This window comes from Nyctereutes procyonoides, unplaced genomic scaffold (genome assembly GCF_905146905.1).
Source record: "Nyctereutes procyonoides isolate TBG_1078 unplaced genomic scaffold, NYPRO_anot_genome, whole genome shotgun sequence".
NCBI classification, from domain to species: domain Eukaryota; kingdom Metazoa; phylum Chordata; class Mammalia; order Carnivora; family Canidae; genus Nyctereutes; species Nyctereutes procyonoides.
The window spans coordinates 69665934-69682890 of NW_026575140.1; the positions used below are offsets into that span (position 1 = coordinate 69665934).

Here is a 16957-nt window from a genome sequence, read left to right on the forward strand (position 1 = left end):
TACCCTCAACCCTGCCTCGGGCACTGACGCTTCCCCTTCCCTCCTGGCAGACTCTGGACGGGCACATAGTGGTGCATAGCCATGCCCGCGTGTCATCCCTGACCCTGAAGAGCATCCAGTACACAGACGCCGGAGAATATATTTGCACCGCCAGCAACACCATCGGCCAGGATTCCCAGTCCATGTATCTGGAAGTGCAATGTGAGCAGTAACTGTGGAAGAATGTGGGGGAGGGGGACCTGCAGGGTCAGGATGAAAAGGGAAATGAGCAGCCAGGACCTGAGCTGCACACTACTGCTCTGCTCATGCTCTCTGTGGCGGTTGCCCTAGGCCGGTCCAGAGCTTTGTCCCCAAGTTGTCCCAGGCTCCTTACAAGCTGATGAGCCCTCCTATCTTCCCACGTGGCTCACACAACTGCTGAGCCAGCCTGCCCTTTACTCTGCCCTGGCACTGGCTCTGCTTTGGGGCACACCTGCCCACCCGGGGTTAGGAAGCGGGGTATGCGGGTCTCCTCTCTGGTGCTGGCCTTCCTGATGGGCATTGCTGTCCCTCGCAGATGCCCCCAAGCTGCAGGGCCCCGTGGCTGTGTACACTTGGGAGGGGAACCAGGTGAACATCACATGCGAGGTGTTTGCCTACCCCAGTGCCACAATCTCGTGGTTTCGAGATGGTCAGCTGCTGCCAAGCTCCAACTACAGCAATATCAAGATCTACAACACCCCCTCCGCCAGCTATTTGGAGGTGAGTTGGGGCTGAAGCAGGGGAGGGTGGAGAAGACACAGGCTGCCTATGGATATGCAGCTAAAACTTCCTCTCTTGCTTCTCTGGCACATCGTGACTAGAGGAGCCAGCAGCTATGGAAGAAACAGAGCCTCAGCCCGGCCCCTTCTCTCTCCCTGGGGCCAGGTCATGGCCCGGGGGACCAGACATGCCTCTCTCACTGGCCCCTTGGCAATTCTCTCTGGCTTACAGCTGGGCTGGAGCTAATGGTTCATGCTTTCCTGTTTCTGTTCTTTACAAATTAATCCAATAAATAAAGATCTCTGTTGGTGGCCATTCCATGGGACACTTAAAACCCAGAGTTCCTTCTCTCCAAAGGTGACCCCAGACTCTGAAAATGATTTTGGAAACTACAACTGTACTGCAGTGAACCGCATTGGACAGGAGTCTTTGGAATTCATCCTTGTCCAAGCAGGTAAACACCCTCTATGGCCACACTATCCTTACCCTTGCAGGCCTGTCCCATGGCCTCTGATGACCCCAGGAGAGTAGAAAGAAGAGGGCCAAGGTAACCAAAGACAGGGTCAGGAAGCAGGGAGCCCGTAGAGGCTCAAGCACGGTGCTTGTTGGGAATAATCCTATGGTGAGCTGGGCTGGGGGACAGGATATAGGTGACAGGATTCCCACGAATGAGCAGAAATGAGAGACATGCTTCGTGACTGAGAGTTCTGTCCTGGACCTAACTGGGCTCACCTGGGTTTCCATCTGTGCACCCCCCCCACAGACACCCCGTCTTCACCATCCATCGACCAGGTGGAGCCGTACTCTAGCACAGCACAGGTGCAGTTTGATGAACCAGAGGCCACAGGTGGGGTGCCCATCCTCAAATACAAGGCTGAGTGGAGAGCACTGGGCGAGGAAGTGTGGCATTTCAAGTGGTATGATGCCAAAGAAGGTACGTGGGGAGAAGTCGGCATTTCCTTTAGAATGATGGGTTGCTCGGGGTTGGGAAGACACTCACCCTGAGTCCTGGTACCCTGAGCACCTGCTGGGGTGGCGTGGCACACCGTGCTCACCTGCTGAGGATGCCACATGCCAACACTGCCATCCGTTCTTGTTCCTATGCTGCAGAAGCATCCCTGTGCCTCTAGAATTAGGGCATGGTCACATCTCCTCTAGATTTGCTGGTCTTCTGTCCCCTGATACCTCAAAACCTGCTTCTCAGGACTATGCTAAGAGGGATGAGGCCATCTCAGCCACGTTCCAAGCAAGAGTCATGCTCAGGTGTTGCACACAACCAGAGAAGCCCAGTCCACCCCTGCCCTGCACCTGTGGGCTCCCCGGGCAGCAGGTGCTCTGCCATCACCCATCCGGTCCTGCTTGGTGTACTCGGAGACTGTCATGTAACTGTGGTTTTAACCAAATAACAAATTGCCAGAGAGAAAAGTCTGCTCTTAAATCCATCTGAGATATATTTCCAAACTAAAAGTGTAAACAATGACCCTTGGATGCCTGCAGTTGGAAGATTCAGAGCCCAGACCATTTTGCCCTGAGGTTTGAGTATATAAATGTGCCTGACTCTCCATTTGAGGTTTAATCAGGATACGTCAGTGAAGTATGCTTTGTTCCTATAGAAAGTTTTAATCCCAGTCCTGTATGTGGTAACAGGGGCAGCCACCTTCTGACCCGGTTTTACTGAGAATTTGTTTCACCAGGAAGCTTCCATCACTCCTTCAGCTTTTGGTGTTGGGGGAGCAGCCTGGGAGGAATTTCTGTGCCATCAGGACTGGAGCCAGGAGAAAATAATCTCTTTACCTCCCTAACTTCCCTCTGAAACCTCACACCAACTTTACGGCGAGTTGGTCCCATGTTAACAGTCTGTCCAGCTGGCTTTTTTTTTTTTTCCTTTTTGCCATTGCTACAGCTGGATTTCCTCCCCTTTTGTATATTTTTGTAGTTCAAGTATAATTAACTTTCTGGCTCTATTTTTGTTGTAGCAAAATACGTAGACTATGAAATTTACCATTTTAGGCATTTTTAAGTATACAGTCGAACAGTGTTAAGTACATTCACATTATTGGGCGCAACCATCACCACCATCCATCTTCAGACCTTTCTCGTAATCCTAAACTCAGCGCCCGGTAAACACTAACTCTCCATCCCATCTCCCGCCCTCCCCAGCAACCACCCTTCTACCACCTGTCTCTGTGTAGTTGACGATTCCGAGTACTTCCTATGAAAGGAATCATGTAGTAGTTGTCCTTTTTTGTGTCTGACTTATTTCACTTAGCTGATGTCCTTGGGCTCACTGCATTGCAGCACGTGTCAGAGCTTCATTCCTGGTCAAGGCCGACCGATACTACTGTATCCACAGCACCTTGGTGTATCACTCACCTGCTGATGGACACGTGGGTTGTTTGGCTATTGTGAGCAGTGCTACAGTGAACGTGGGTGCCCCGGTATCTGTTCCAGTTCCTGCTTTCAATGCTTTTGTGTACTTACCCAGACGTGGAATTGCTGGATCACATGGCAATGCTAAGTTTAATTTTTTGAGGACCCACTGTGTGGTATTCCACAGCAACTACGCCGTTTTACCAATAAGCTTTCCAAACCCCTTGTGATCCTTCTCGTATTCTCACAACAGCCAACATGGAGGGCATCGTCACCATTGTGGGCCTGAAGCCCGAGACCACATACGCTGTGCGGCTGGCGGCCCTGAATGGCAAGGGCCTGGGTGAGATCAGCACGGCCTCTGAGTTCAAGACACAGCCAGTCCGTAAGTACAAGCAGCACCCTGCCTCTTCCCCACACCCACCCTCTTCTCCTTGGGAGCAGAGGCGCCCCTGAGCCACCCCATCCTTTGTTCGGATGACAGCTTCTTGCCTTTCAGATTGCTCTGCTCAGGGAGGGCTCACCTCCTAGCTTCTTGGCCCTCAGTGATGGCTGATACCCAGCCCCTGATGCTATCTTTCCCAAAGAGCTTGGTGACCCTGTCACAGTGATAGCTGGTCCCACTCGTTAGCATCACAGCCAGAGCGGGAAAACACCAGCAGCTCCTGGAGGGATTTGGGAGATTTCGTTTCTTGACACAGGTCACAAAGGCCCTAAAGCATCCTGTGACTTGAAGGAAGAGAGGAGGGTTCCTATAATGAGTCGTGGGATTTTTGATGCAGCAGAGATATCACGTTATAGGAAAGAGGAGACCGCTATGGGATGTAAGTGCAGTAGCAAGACCCCAACAAGGCAGAAGGGAAAGGAGGGCTGAGGCCCCTGCGTCCTGCTCCTCCCTCCCGCCACAAGCACACGCCAGTCTTCCTCCCCTGTGCCTCTTTCCCTGATCCACTCAGGGTGGCTTTTGCTTTCCTCCGTCGCTCCCTCTTTCCTTCAACTCTGCCTGCCTTGCTTTTCCTCCCATCCCACAAATAGGCAGGCTCAGGGCAAACCCTGCTTTGGTAAAGTCCCTCCATAGACCCAAACTGCTGCCCTGGGAGGATCACGCGTCTGCCCAGCTGGCGAAGGTGCAGTAGCACCAGACTCTCTGAGTGGTCACAGAGCTCTGGGGCCTCTCTGGTTCCTGGGATTTACAAACACACAGGGCAATCCCTCACTTCCTTCTCTTTGAAGCCAGAGGTCTGAAAAGCACCCCCACCCCCCACCCCACCCCCCACTAACTCTTCTGGGAACAGAAAGCCTGCCTCATCTTCCTTCTCCAGGAATTGCTTCTTTCTGGATTTGAAATAACTTGATAATTTGAATTTCCAGTCCCATGTCCTTTGCAGAGCCTATTCATTTCTTTTACATCTGTTTTTTTTCCCCCTTGGGTCTGTCTCTTGTCTTTTCTTTTCGTCTGTGTTCCATCCATGGGAAATGCAGACAGCTCTCTTCCACGTAAGTGCCTCTTCATACCTCATTATCTGTTTCGATAGTGTTAACATCTGCTAGTCCTAGTTCTTAATTTAGTTCTGGTACCCCTTTTGTTCCCTAGGCTGAAGTAGATGATACTGTCCGGGCCCTAACCACACTGACCTTAGTCTAGTTGTGCTCTTGCTAATGTCTGTAGGTTACTCCAAGAGGCTAACACTCGTCCTGTTGTAGAGCATGCAACTTTTGTGTCCTTTGAAGTTGTGTGTATTTATTAATTTCTGTGTGTGACGATGACCCTGCGGCCATGCTGATGCGTGCCAAGCCAAGCACGGTGGGAATGTGCCAAGTAGTCTCCTGGTAACATGCGATCGCACCACCTCGCCTTCTGCCGGGGTGCCAGAAAGGCGACCACAGCCTCACCAGGGACACAGAATCCCTTCACGGGAAAAGGCACCTGAAAGGACTTTCACATTTGCTTTCAGGAGATAAAAGAATTGAGCTCATAGCCCCTTCCCTTTTCTGTCTATAGGAGCTGGAGGGCTCTGGGAGAACCAAACAGCAGCTGCAATTGTATCTTCTTTTTATGTTACTTTCTTTCTTTTTTTTTTTTTTTAGAGCCCAATGTGGGACTCAAACTCATGACCCTAAGATCAAGAGTCAGATGTTTAACCAACTGCGCCACCCAGGCAGCCTCACAGCTGTAATTGTAAAGGGTAGCCTGAGCTTTGGGTCTGAGTCACAAGTATGTGCTGCAGGCAGCTGCTAGGGACTTAAATCCCCACTTCCGGTCAGCTCTGTGCTCTAGCACTGGGTTCTTGGCAACGTGCATTTCCATGTTTAGGAAAGGCTAGCCAGCCACTTGGTAGCTTCATTGCCAAGCATAGAGAGAGGGGGATTCTCCATGGGAAGGACATGTGAGCTGTAAATACCAAATATAAGGAGCAAGGGTTACAGAAGGCTGGTCTGCTGCTCTGGGGGACCCGAAAGGTCTCATCTGGCCTGCAAGATGCTCCCAGGCTTCACTCCCGCCAAGCCCTGCCTCTTGCTTCCTGGGCTGAGCTCAGAATAGTGGGAGGGGAGTGTTACCCAGAGAGACTCGGAAGAAAAGGTATTCAGGAAACTGCACACTCTTTTCATAAAAAGCTCCTAGCTCCTGAAAGGCACTCAGGGAAGCTTATCTTTTAAAAATTTATTCAGAAATATTGCAGCAACAGCAGAAACTAAGTAGCTCAGTGTAGGCGTTCTGAGATTCCGAGCAAGTGCTAAATCCATGATCTCAGCAGACTTGGCTCCTGAATGAACCGGTTTTGGAAGGAGTCAGGATTGGGGATTGGCGTTGTCAGGTTGAGACTGACAACTCTCTGCCCTGGGCAGCAGCTCTGCCCCAGTGAGCTCAGAGGAGCAGCTCTGAATGGGAGAGTATCTTCCCCCTGGCTCCTTATTCTGAGCTTCTGTTTCCACTCTTTTGGATTTTATCAGTAAATGAACGGTGGCTTAGTTACTTGACAGAGAGGAGGACTGAGATGAGGCTTCCCGTTGAGTTTCTAACGAGTACCTGGGGTTTGAGTACTGAATCAGTGTAACTGCGTCTTAGACTTCAAAGCCCATCAGTGGTTTTCATCGTTGCCCACTCAACCCTTATAAAGGTGAGAATTTCTGAAAACAGATGCTATGTTTGAAAAGTCATTGTTCAATTTTTTTTAAAAAGGGAGACCTCTAGCCCTTGTTCTTACCTGCACCATGATTCCAAGAGCCTCTCTGGGAAATGGAGGGGTCAGCTGTCCACTCCAAGTAGCTCATGAATGGTATAGCAGCAGGCACTGCTAAGGGCATGCAAGGTTAGTTTTCTCAATTATCTAGTAAAGTTATGGGCTAAAGGATTTAAAAAATCACACTTCAAAATAAAAATCACACTTCTTCTAAATAAGAGAATTATGGCAGAGCCTTAGCACTGAGTGCCTCTGTCAAGAACCTGAGTGGGTTAGGAGGTGACACACGTGGGAATACACAGATCATCATACTCTGGCTAAAATCAGTTATTATGGTCTTCCCGGTACCCTCATGACCTCTCTAGAGGGCTGAAGTGAGGGCCTAGCCTAAGGCCTATCTAGACCCATCCTGAAGAAGGGTACACTTGGAGGGATGACTCCAGCACCTACCACCGCCGTGACAACACTCACCCACTGCTACTAGGAAACGAGGGCATGTTTCAGGAAGGATTTCTCCAAGTTCTCACTCGCCTTCCTCAGAAGGTACAAAGATTGTCGGAAATTAGGTAAATAAAATCAGCCAACCATTTAGCTGCATGCTTACACCAAGCCCGAGTTGGTATTGGTGTCTGACACTGGCTCATCTTGCCCAATGACAGTTCTTTCCCCGCGGTGATGTTGGGGTGCAGATGCACAGCCTTATCCCAGAACACTGGAGCTAGGCCCGAGGGGCACGCTCACCCTAAGGGGGAAGGTACAAGATCAATAAGCTGTCATACTGAACAGAGAGTTATTGCTGCCAGACACCCACCCAACCCTGGTTAGGAGGCAGTGGGTGAGAGCCGGTGCATTTTGCATTTATTTGATCACTTCAAGTTCCTTGAGATGTGCCAATATGGGGTTGCTTTCTTGGTTCCTTAATAGATGTATCCACATTCGGGGCATGACTGTGTCAAAGCTGGGATGAGCGGGTGAAACTGGCCAAAGCCACAAATACCTCAAAGAATCCTGCTTCTGAGTTGCCATCTTAGAAAGCCTTAGAAGATTACCTTTGTGTGCAGTTCATAAATGTGTGTGAAGGTAACAAGGAATCGATGACTCCAAACAAATAAATAGAACTCCAGCCTGGAAAAATGTCCCTGTTTCATATATTTTTAGGCCAGATGTCTGTGTGTTGTCATGAAGCTTTTAGGGGGAAAGCTCACAACTTCTCTTTGCCTTGGGAGGGGCTGCTTCCCTATCAGAATTGCTGAGGCCCCTAAAGACCTGATATGACCCTTGATTTTGCATCCTCTCTATGAGTGAGCCACACACCTTCAGAATTTTGTTGCCTGGATGTCACCTCTTAATTTGCTTCTGAACCATGAAGTAAAATAGACCATTTCTTTCAGGGGTTATGAAGGAGTCTCTACCTTTTACAAGAGGCATCTTGAGATTTTTGTCTTCACATTCTGCCCACAGATGGCACGTTGCAAGTATAAATTAAATGCATTTTAACATATTGTGTTTAAAACACACAAAATTCCATCCCTTTGTCAGAATAATAAGGGCAGTGATGCAAACAATTCAAGCCAAAACAGTAAAAGAGAAAGAAGGAGAGAAAGAGATACACTCACCTGAATGAACCAGCCCATCAAGTCACGATGAGCTCGAGATGAGGTCAGTGGGCATCTCGCTGTGATTCCGGTGACACTGTGCTCGTGTGGTTTAATGAGATGCCTCATCTGGAAGAGAAAAGGAAGACCAAACCATGAGTGTGCCAAGGCAGTGCTGGAGATACAGTGATGTACTTCCAGATTCTCCTCTCGCTATCAAAGGGGACTTTGTGTTGTGATTATTGATGGGACAACCACTGAATATCTGCCAGTGAAAAACCAAAGATCTAGTCAGTGTCCAGAATGGATGCGCCATTTCTAATGGTCCCCTGAGCAGAAAGTTGAGTTAGCATTCCTTCATTTCAGTCCCAGTCTCTTCAGCTTTCCCTTCCAAGAGAGCATGAGAGTAACACTCAGTGCTATTTGCATGGGTCTCCACACTCAAAGCAGCCTCAGGAAAGTCACCTTCTGTAGGGTTTTGGAGGACAGTGATGGTTGTAGTGTCGTCTAGATGCCCAGCCATCCTGGGCCTCACCCAGTAGTAAACATCAGGTGGGACAGTCATTTCTGTTTCTTTGGGCTGTTGAGATTAGAGAGTGAGGCATACAGGCTTTGCTGTACGTATGTGCCCTGAGTGTAAACATATGCCTGTCTAGAAGCACATGAAGAAATCTATCACGTGAAGGGCCAAAGCCTCCTTTTTCCCACGTTCACCATAAACTGGGGTCCAGGTTCTCTTTCCTCCTGACACGTGGCCTTGGTCCTGCTCAATAGGCTGTTGGTTTCAGGCAGGGTCGGAGGCCTCCGTGGCTGCTCCTGGCCCAGTCCCTTACCTGAACGTGGGGCTTGGCAGGCACACAGGCTCCCGGTTCGAAGTCAGAGAGCCCTGCTCTCTGCTGGTCCGCAGGCCACCTGCTCTCACGCACGGCATTCTCCCTCCTTGCTATAACCCGCTTCAGCTTCTGCCACTGACACCCCTGGGTTGGCTCTTCTATATTTTCATTCAGTGTCTGTGTGCCTCAATAAGCTTTGTTCCCTTTTTTTTTTTTCACTTTCATTTTTCTTTCCTCAGTGGCTCCTGCTAGCTCTTCCACCCCTGTTCCATTGCCTCATCCAGATAGTGAGTATCATTTTCTTCATCCATCTCTCTGCAGGTTGCTTTCCACCAGCCATAGTGGGTCTGGGTAATGTTATCTCCTTCACCAGGTGATAATTCAACTCTGTTGGCAGAAAGCAGCGCCGGGTTTTTAGAGAAGCAAATGAGAAGAGAAATAGGCTCAGGGCCTCCCAGATTCATGGGAGGCAGCACTCCCCCGAAGAGCAGGAAGTGACAGGCATTGCTCTGGACAGAAAATCCTGCAGTCAGGCTTCCCAGGGCTGGTGCAGCCCAGCCCAGCCCCGTCCCCAGGATTCTTCATGGGCTAGACCCAAGCTGACATTTGGAGGAACCGAAGGAATTTGCCAAGAAAAATATCTATTCTGCAGGGTCATAAGAAATGCTTTGGGGTGTTGTGTTTTCACCCTTCATTTTAATTGGCACAGTTGGATTCAGACATTGAAATTAGATAGTGAGGCCTGTAGCTCTTGCTTTCTCCATAAATGCATACTTGTCTCGTAAATATTTGCAGGGAAAATAAACAATGTCTGCTTGCAGATGTGCCTGGCAGCAGGCGCTTCGGCAAATTATTTAACCCTTCACAAGTGAGCCTTGTCTTTCTCTTTTATAAAATAGGATGAGTAATTGCCCTCCTCCCCACCCCACTAACCCCCCCTAAAAAAACATCACAGCGCTTATCAAGCTATGTCTGCCCTCCCCGAAGCAAGACTACTAAGCCTGGCAGTGACGTCACCTGGTGGGTCTCAGGCCTCGTCATTACTGACTGAGCCACTCTCTTTTTACGATCTTATTTCATTTGGCTGCCCTGTCCTTCTGTTCCCCCCAGGGACTCAGGAGAGAGCTCTGTGCCTGCGACTCTTTAGAGTTTTGAAGCCAGCTCTTGCGGGTGGAGAGGGGGATGACAAAGGGAGAGACCGCAACTGCGGGAGGCCCAAGGTGGCATGCCAGCGGGCGCTAAGGGCGCAGGCAGGGTGGCGGCACCCAACTGGCTGTATACTCCTTGGCACATCAAGAGTCGCCGCTCTCTGCACACGGCCTCAGGAGGTGACCCTAGCCCTGAGCTCAGGAGCCCCCTATTGCATCTGTTTGCCTTAGACACAGGCCCTGCACCCCAGATAGTGCTTTCCAGGCTGTGGCTTTAGCAGCAGGAATTCAGGCTTGGGAACTAGAGACAGCCTTGGGTTCAAATCCCGTGTCCACTCCTTCTGTGAACAATCCATCACCTTGGGTGAGTCACTCAACCTCCTGACCCTCAGGGCTCCTGTCTCTCCTATGAAGGATAGATTTGCCGATCCTGTGAAAATTAGACTAAGAATGAAAAACTCAAATCACAGTGCCCAGGCCCATGGTAGCTTGAATTTGTGGTAAGAATACATGAGGGTTATGTTACTTCTGGCTGAGTGAGAGTAACTTGTCAGCAAAATCTCTGATCATTTCTTTAAAATATCTATATTTCTATTGATAAATCAGGGGGAAAGGAAATGAGAAAATATCCCTTTCACTATGTTTCTTCCCTTTCTATCTATATCTATATCTATGTGTCTGTACGCACACCCTTCTCTGAATAAACACATTCACTTATGAATACAATTTGTATCTCCACTCTCCCCTGCACCTTTCTGTGCCCTATCTGCCCTTCGTGTTTCCATAGCAACCTGGCCTCTTCCTGCCCTCGCAACCACAGAACCGGCTAGTGAGTACAGAGTTACGACGGCTCTTGGCCATAACCGTTGGTTGCAGAGCTGACCTCCGGGTCACGGTGCTGCCCGTCCTTGTCCCTTGTATTAAAAGTCACAGTTGTGAACGCATGGAGGCTCCTCTCCTGGTGTGGTTTCCTAAGCATGCTGTCTGCGTGGCCAGGGGAACAGACCCAGCACCACCAAAAGGGCTGGGATGATCATTCGAAGACTACTCTGCATGGAGAGAGTTTTCCCAATTTCCCTTCGCGTGAAAAGACAGGATAGGATTAGAGAAACCCTAAGGAGACAAAAGAACAGCATCTCCTTCCGGCTTTTGTTGCTCCTCCCCTCTGAAGCATGGGCACACACACATGTACACTCACATGTACAAACGTGTACACACACATATGCACACAAGTAGCTAAGACTAAGAACAAGGGAAGGGACAGAGAAAATGCTGCCTGGGGAGAAGCAGAGGGTGCAGCAGAGAGAGAAGTGGCTGCTCATTCCTGAGAGTGTGCCCGGCTCTGTGGCACATCATGTGGCAGGGCCAAGGGGGCAGGAGGAGGTCACAGAGCACCCCGAGGGAGAGGCCTCCTCCCAGCTCTCCTCAGGGCTGGGAAGGTGGCGGCCCCAGAAAGCATAGCCAGGCCTGCTCACACCTGTGTGCTGAGAGTCCAGATCAGAGTTCTGGAATCCATCGCCGAGGGGAGAGTCCAGGCCAGACTTGTGGAAAACATGACACTTCATCGCAACGGTGACGTGTTCCAAGCTAACCTTTATAATGCTCTGATGAGGTGACCTTGTGGGTTAGGACTCAAGTCCCAAGTCAGCAGAAGCGCCCGTGCACACGTGTGTGCGTATGTGTTTACAGTGGTGTCCACAGGCGTGTGTGGGTTTCGGGTTTATAATATTTCTGAATGCACAGAAAAAGAAAACCAACCTGCATCCACTGAGCAGTAGTCAGAGAAGATAGAAAGCAGGTATACAAAGTACAGCTCCCTCTCTGCTCCCTGGGCCACGGTTTCTGATACATAATTGAACAGAGAAGAAAAGAGTTTCCTGGCCCTGTGTGTTGCATGAAATGGTTCTTTTTTCTACCGCAGTACGTAGCCGAGGGTCTGCTTTCTTGGTGTTCTCTGTGTGTGTTGCTGCAATGAATTTTAATTCCTGATGCTTTTGAGGTTTCATTTTGTCAGCAGAGCAGAGCGGGTGACAATGAACTGTGCTCGCATGGGTTTCACTCAGATGATGCTTTTGTGGGGTGTTTTGTTTGTTTGGTTTGGTTTGGTTTGGTTTTTGCTTTGGGGGGTTTTTTTGTTTTTGATTTTGTTTTTTTTTTTGTTTTTTTTTTTTTTTTTGCATTTGAAGCAGGAATGCAATTAACCCTTTCTTCTTCTAACAGCCACGCTCCTGTCCTTTGCAGTTCGGTGCTGTGCATGTGCCAGGCATCGTAGGAGAAGGCTGCATAATGCTTTTGCACAGCTCAGGTCATACTTAACGTGTGTCACTGTAGACTAGTCTTTCCTGGAATCTTGAATCCAGATTTTTCCTTAAGGGTGAATTAGATGTTTCTCCCCTGCTGTACGTTTAATTTTTAAACATCAGACATTTCTGTCCACAGATAAGATGCCCAGTAGTGACATCAAAAGAGAAGAAAGTTTGTCTTTTTTTTTTTTTTTTTTGGCACCACTTGACTACTGACCCAAATTGTAGGGTCCCGGTGGATACTGGGATATAAGGAAAGACTGTCACAGTTGGGCAGCAGCCTGTATTTAGCATGAGCATAATCCTGTTACAATAAGGCATGTGGTAGCACATGTAAACATGGTGGGACAGCAAGAGTAGCTATAAGTTGCACAGAAATCCATCGATCACCAGCCAATAGGGTTTCAATAGGGTTGAAAATAAATAATGTCTCCTATTTTTGCTAATGTGTGTGTGGGTGTGGTGTGAGTGTGGGTGTGTGGTGATCTATTTATAATTATGAATGAAGGTATCCTAGATAAAATCAAAAGAGAAACTGATTTGTATAAAATCCCCGCAGGGCATGCTTGGTTGGAACGTGCCAGAGCCTGTGCAGTGTCAAACAGTAAGCAGCACAGGTTCGATCAGCTCACAAGTGGCAAGGGATATGTAACTGGGCTCAAGCATTTCTCCCAGGTTATTTTTAAACAACAGTGTGCTTTGCACAGAAAGACACTTCCACCTCTCCTCTTTGCGCTTTTCCTCTTAGCTTCAACCAGCAATAGCCTGCACTTCCCGTTGGCCTCTGCAAGTTAGGGTGGGAAACCCAAAATGCCTTTTGACAGGGCAAGCCATTCAGTAACAAATTAGACCATAAGTACAACAGAGGACAAAGAAGGAATATAGATAAATCCAAACAAGAAAACCATTTTTTTTATTGTCTAAGTCAGATCTATATCTTCACAGTGCAGCCATGAGTCTAGATAACAACTATCCACAAAAGTCCAAGCACTTGTTTAGTCCACAGTCTTAGCTCCTGGGGCCAGGGGTTCAGTTTTGTTGTTTGGCACTGACAGAGCCATCGTCGTCACCACCAGAAGGAAACCTCTTCCCTTCTGCACTGGCCTCCTCCTTTATAGGCGTCTCAATTGGGGTATCTCACTGGAGACTCCAGGATAATGTGGGTAGATGGACAGGGAAGTGAGAAGGGACCCCAGGATTGCCTTCTCTGGCCTCCATCCACCAAACTTCACTCAGCTCATGTGCCCCCTCTCTTCGAGCACTGAAGGAAAAAGGAGATGGCTTTTCTCAATGTAACATAATATTTTGTTCTTACAGGGCACACAGTCTTGGGAGGTCTCCTGCCCGATCCATATTCACTTTCATTGCTCTTGTTTCCTGAAGCTGCCGAGACATTTCTGGAATCTGTGAATAATAACTTGCTTTTTTTTTTTTTCTTTTCCTTCAACAGTCTCCTGGATTGACTTTGACATCCGGGTCCTGACCAGAAACACCTCCCTATTTCCAAACAAGTTTACATGCTCCTTGGTGTGGTATTAATATGCAGTCTTGCAATTGTATCTAATGCTTATTGGTGTCGTTAACCAAATGCTCTTTATGATTTATTATCCTTCTATTTCCGGGCAGTGTTACTGCCTCCCAATGTTTCCTATAGATGCTGCTAATTTAATTTGGTTTCTCCCTTTATTTAGTCTGTGATTTTGTTGTTGATTTTTCTCCCTGCCCATTGTTTACATCAGTTTTTAATTTTTTGTATTTTCCATGTGACCTCCTTTCCTTTCAACCAATCATGTGCGTGCGTATCATGTGACTTTGTCATGTGGCTTGCATGGTGCTGATGATGTCGTCCACGCTGGTGAACAGAAGGTAAAACTCTTTGTTCTGATTAGGGAAATAAAACCTGGGACCACAGCCTGGCACCTAGGGCCCACTCGTTCCTTCCCGTCTCAGATTTCCCAAGTGAAGCCATTTGAGAGATTTTCTCCTGTTCTCAGTTCACCTCTAGAATTCATCACTCCTTGCAGCCTTGACATGACCATTTGATACATGACAGCCTCTGGTTTAACATTCCACTTGAAACTTGGCCCTGCAAACTGCTACCTCCAGTTAAACCGCACTTGCCATCATGCAGTTTGCAAACTTGAATTTCTCCCAGATAGTTCATAAAAAAAGCAGTTGTGTAAATTACCTTTATGACGTTGTTTAACTTCATCCAGTAGTCCTGAAAACCACAGTTGCTCTAAAGTGAGTCATTTCTGTGAAAATGTGAAATGTATCTGTTTACAACGCTGAAATGCGTCCGAGAGAAATGTATGAGTTGCAGTGGTTCTGTTTGCTCAAACCAATGAGAGTGCTTCATAAAATTCATGCAAATTGAGGGCTGACTGAAATGAGAGATTTAAGAATTTGGAATTAAAGCAGTGTGGGTTGTTGACGTGTCACCGTTTAAGAGTGACCCTCCCCCTGGGCAGGGCGAGGAGGAAATAAAAGCAGAAGTTGGCAGTTACCGTGACTGGAGATCTCTTTGTAATCTAGAGCCCATGATTGACCCTCACAGCAAAGGAAACTAAATGATCTAATTAAGCGCATAGCGGTGACAAAATAATTAGTTAATATTGTGACTGTCACAACCTTGTGAAAAAAATCCTCATTTGCCATAAAGAGAAAAGGAAGCCTCAGCTCACAGCTTCTCCACTGTAAAATCAAACACCTATTCCAAGCCTGCCTGGGGGAGTCATACACATTCTGTTTTCTTCTAACCGAAAATTATGACTTTGGGTCACAACCTGAGACACACACAGGCTGCACTTGATCACGAAAGCCAAACTAACCCGAATAACCACCCAGTGTGCCCGTGCATGCAGGGGGGGTCCCCATTGGGCCTCACGTCTCTGAGGAGCTGACTGGGCGACATTCCCATGGACGAAACCATCCACAGCTGTCTCGCATGCACATTCTCTGTTCCTGGTCTGTCCTTCCGTTGCGTGCCACCCAGGCATGAGCGCCCCGTGGGTGCTCCCTCTCGCTCACCCCGCACACTGGCCACCTCTGAGATCACCAACGTTCTGGGTGTGGCCACTGTGCCCCTGGTGAGTCCCATTTACAACCAGACTCCTGGATGAGGCCTTGGGGCAGAGCCTCCCATCATTTCCAGAAAAGATGTTTGCTGTTTACTCTGAGCTTTTCCTACCTTTAAAAGGCAACCTAGTCTGTGAGTCTGAGGGCAGACGATATTGGAAGCTGAAGATTTTCTAAACTCCCAACTCTCACCCAGAATACTGGGGTTTCATGATTTCCCTGAGGGGAACTGTGTTCTTTTAAGACTTGAGGTGACGGTTCCAAGGCTAATGTACTAGGGAAAAGCCTGGATCTGCCTCCTGAGGTCTGAAGGAGGAGCAGATGGGGAGTTGAAACCCGGTAGTTTCTTTCTTACTAACAAGTTTGGTCATTGCTGTGCGGTGCTATAATTTGGGATGAGGCAAAGCACCACATGACCAAGGTTGAAACTGATCCACCCCTCTGAAGGGAGCTCTCGGCCAGACATTTTATGCAAGGCAAGAAATGTTTGAAGGTGTTTCCTACAGTTGCCCTAGAAACACACCTAGCAATGGCCTTGGGTGTCAGTAAAAATGTAGCCAGTGCTAAAATTAAAAAAAAAATTAAAAAAAAATTCCCTGAAGGACCTGTGGAATTTGAAAGCATGATTACCCTCCCATTGAACCACATTTCCCTTCTGTGACAGACCATTTCTGGCCATTTGCAGAGGGGTGGGCAGAAGACTCATTATTCAGATGAATTCCTGCAAGCAACAGGAAGTGGCCTTTAGTAATAAAATTTCAGAGAACAGAGAGGTCAGAGCAAAGAAAATTTATGGGGGAGAGAAATAAAGTTTAGTTAAGAGCATGAGTGCCTCCTTTCTCTGGACATCATCAGCAAGGCTTTAAGGTGAGCAGGGCCTAACCGAGGAAGGTTTCAGCAAGCAAGGAGTCTCTCTCTCCCAGGAGTGGGCTTCTGTGCTGACCTAAGATGCTCCCATGCCAAAGTTCATTTTTAATATCGTGGCACCTGGTCAGGGCCTGGTCTCCTGCCTCCGGTGACTCCCTCAGCCACGAGGACTCTGTAAATGGGCCTCCCCGCCCTCCCCCCACCAGCATGTGTGTGATGAGAAATCCCCAGCGCCCCTCTGTCTGTGTGCTGCATGTCTGAGCATGAATCCACCACCACCACCACCCCACCACCACCACCCCACCACCACCCATTCATAATGATCTTCTTTTCTTTAGCTACTGACACTGCCTCTCGTACTAGGACATGTGCTGGTTCTGATGAACTAAACTCCTTAACACCCACTCTTCCTTCTTAGATTGAAAACATCACTAACCACCCCTTCCACTCCCTCCTTTATTTTTTTACAGCTGTGTGTCTGGATTGCTACGGTCTCTGGCAGGTCGACACAGACTTTTCACCAGGGGTTCTACTCTAATGGCCTTTATTCCTAAGGATTCCCTGCATTGCTGGTAGAGAGCTAGCGTGAAGGGTCTGCAGGGGGAGGCAGTGGGCATGTCAGCCCAAATCCTAGGTGCAGAGACCGGGGCTTTGGAAAGGGCCCAGTCCCCTAGGGCTTAGCAGCGTGAGGGTTGAAACCTCTCCGGAGCCTCCTGCTTCTTTATGAGTAACCTCACACCGTGAAATAGGGTTGGAGATGTGCACAAACCCCCTTGCGGCCTCGGAGGCAGGAGCCAAGTTGCTTGTTGGAGGTTATTTCAGCCTTGATTTCTCAGCCTG

At 48.5% G+C, this 16957-nt stretch overlaps 1 protein-coding gene across 14 annotated transcripts in view; it reads left to right on the plus strand.

Annotated features, from left to right (window-relative positions):
- The window catches only part of NCAM1 (neural cell adhesion molecule 1), a 295160-nt gene that overhangs the window by 252881 nt on the left and 25322 nt on the right, over positions 1-16957 (plus strand). For 8 of the 14 annotated variants that reach the window (XM_055305761.1, XM_055305762.1, XM_055305767.1 and 5 more), the window contains 5 exons: positions 51-201; positions 557-741; positions 1099-1195; positions 1505-1675; positions 3365-3496. In XM_055305761.1, the coding sequence (XP_055161736.1) occupies positions 51-201; positions 557-741; positions 1099-1195; positions 1505-1675; positions 3365-3496 (736 nt within the window). Of the gene's footprint in view, positions 1-50; positions 202-556; positions 742-1098; positions 1196-1504; positions 1676-3364; positions 3497-4593; positions 4609-16957 lie in introns of all 14 variants that reach the window. The other 6 variants (XM_055305759.1, XM_055305765.1, XM_055305760.1 and 3 more) reach the window with 1 other exon arrangement.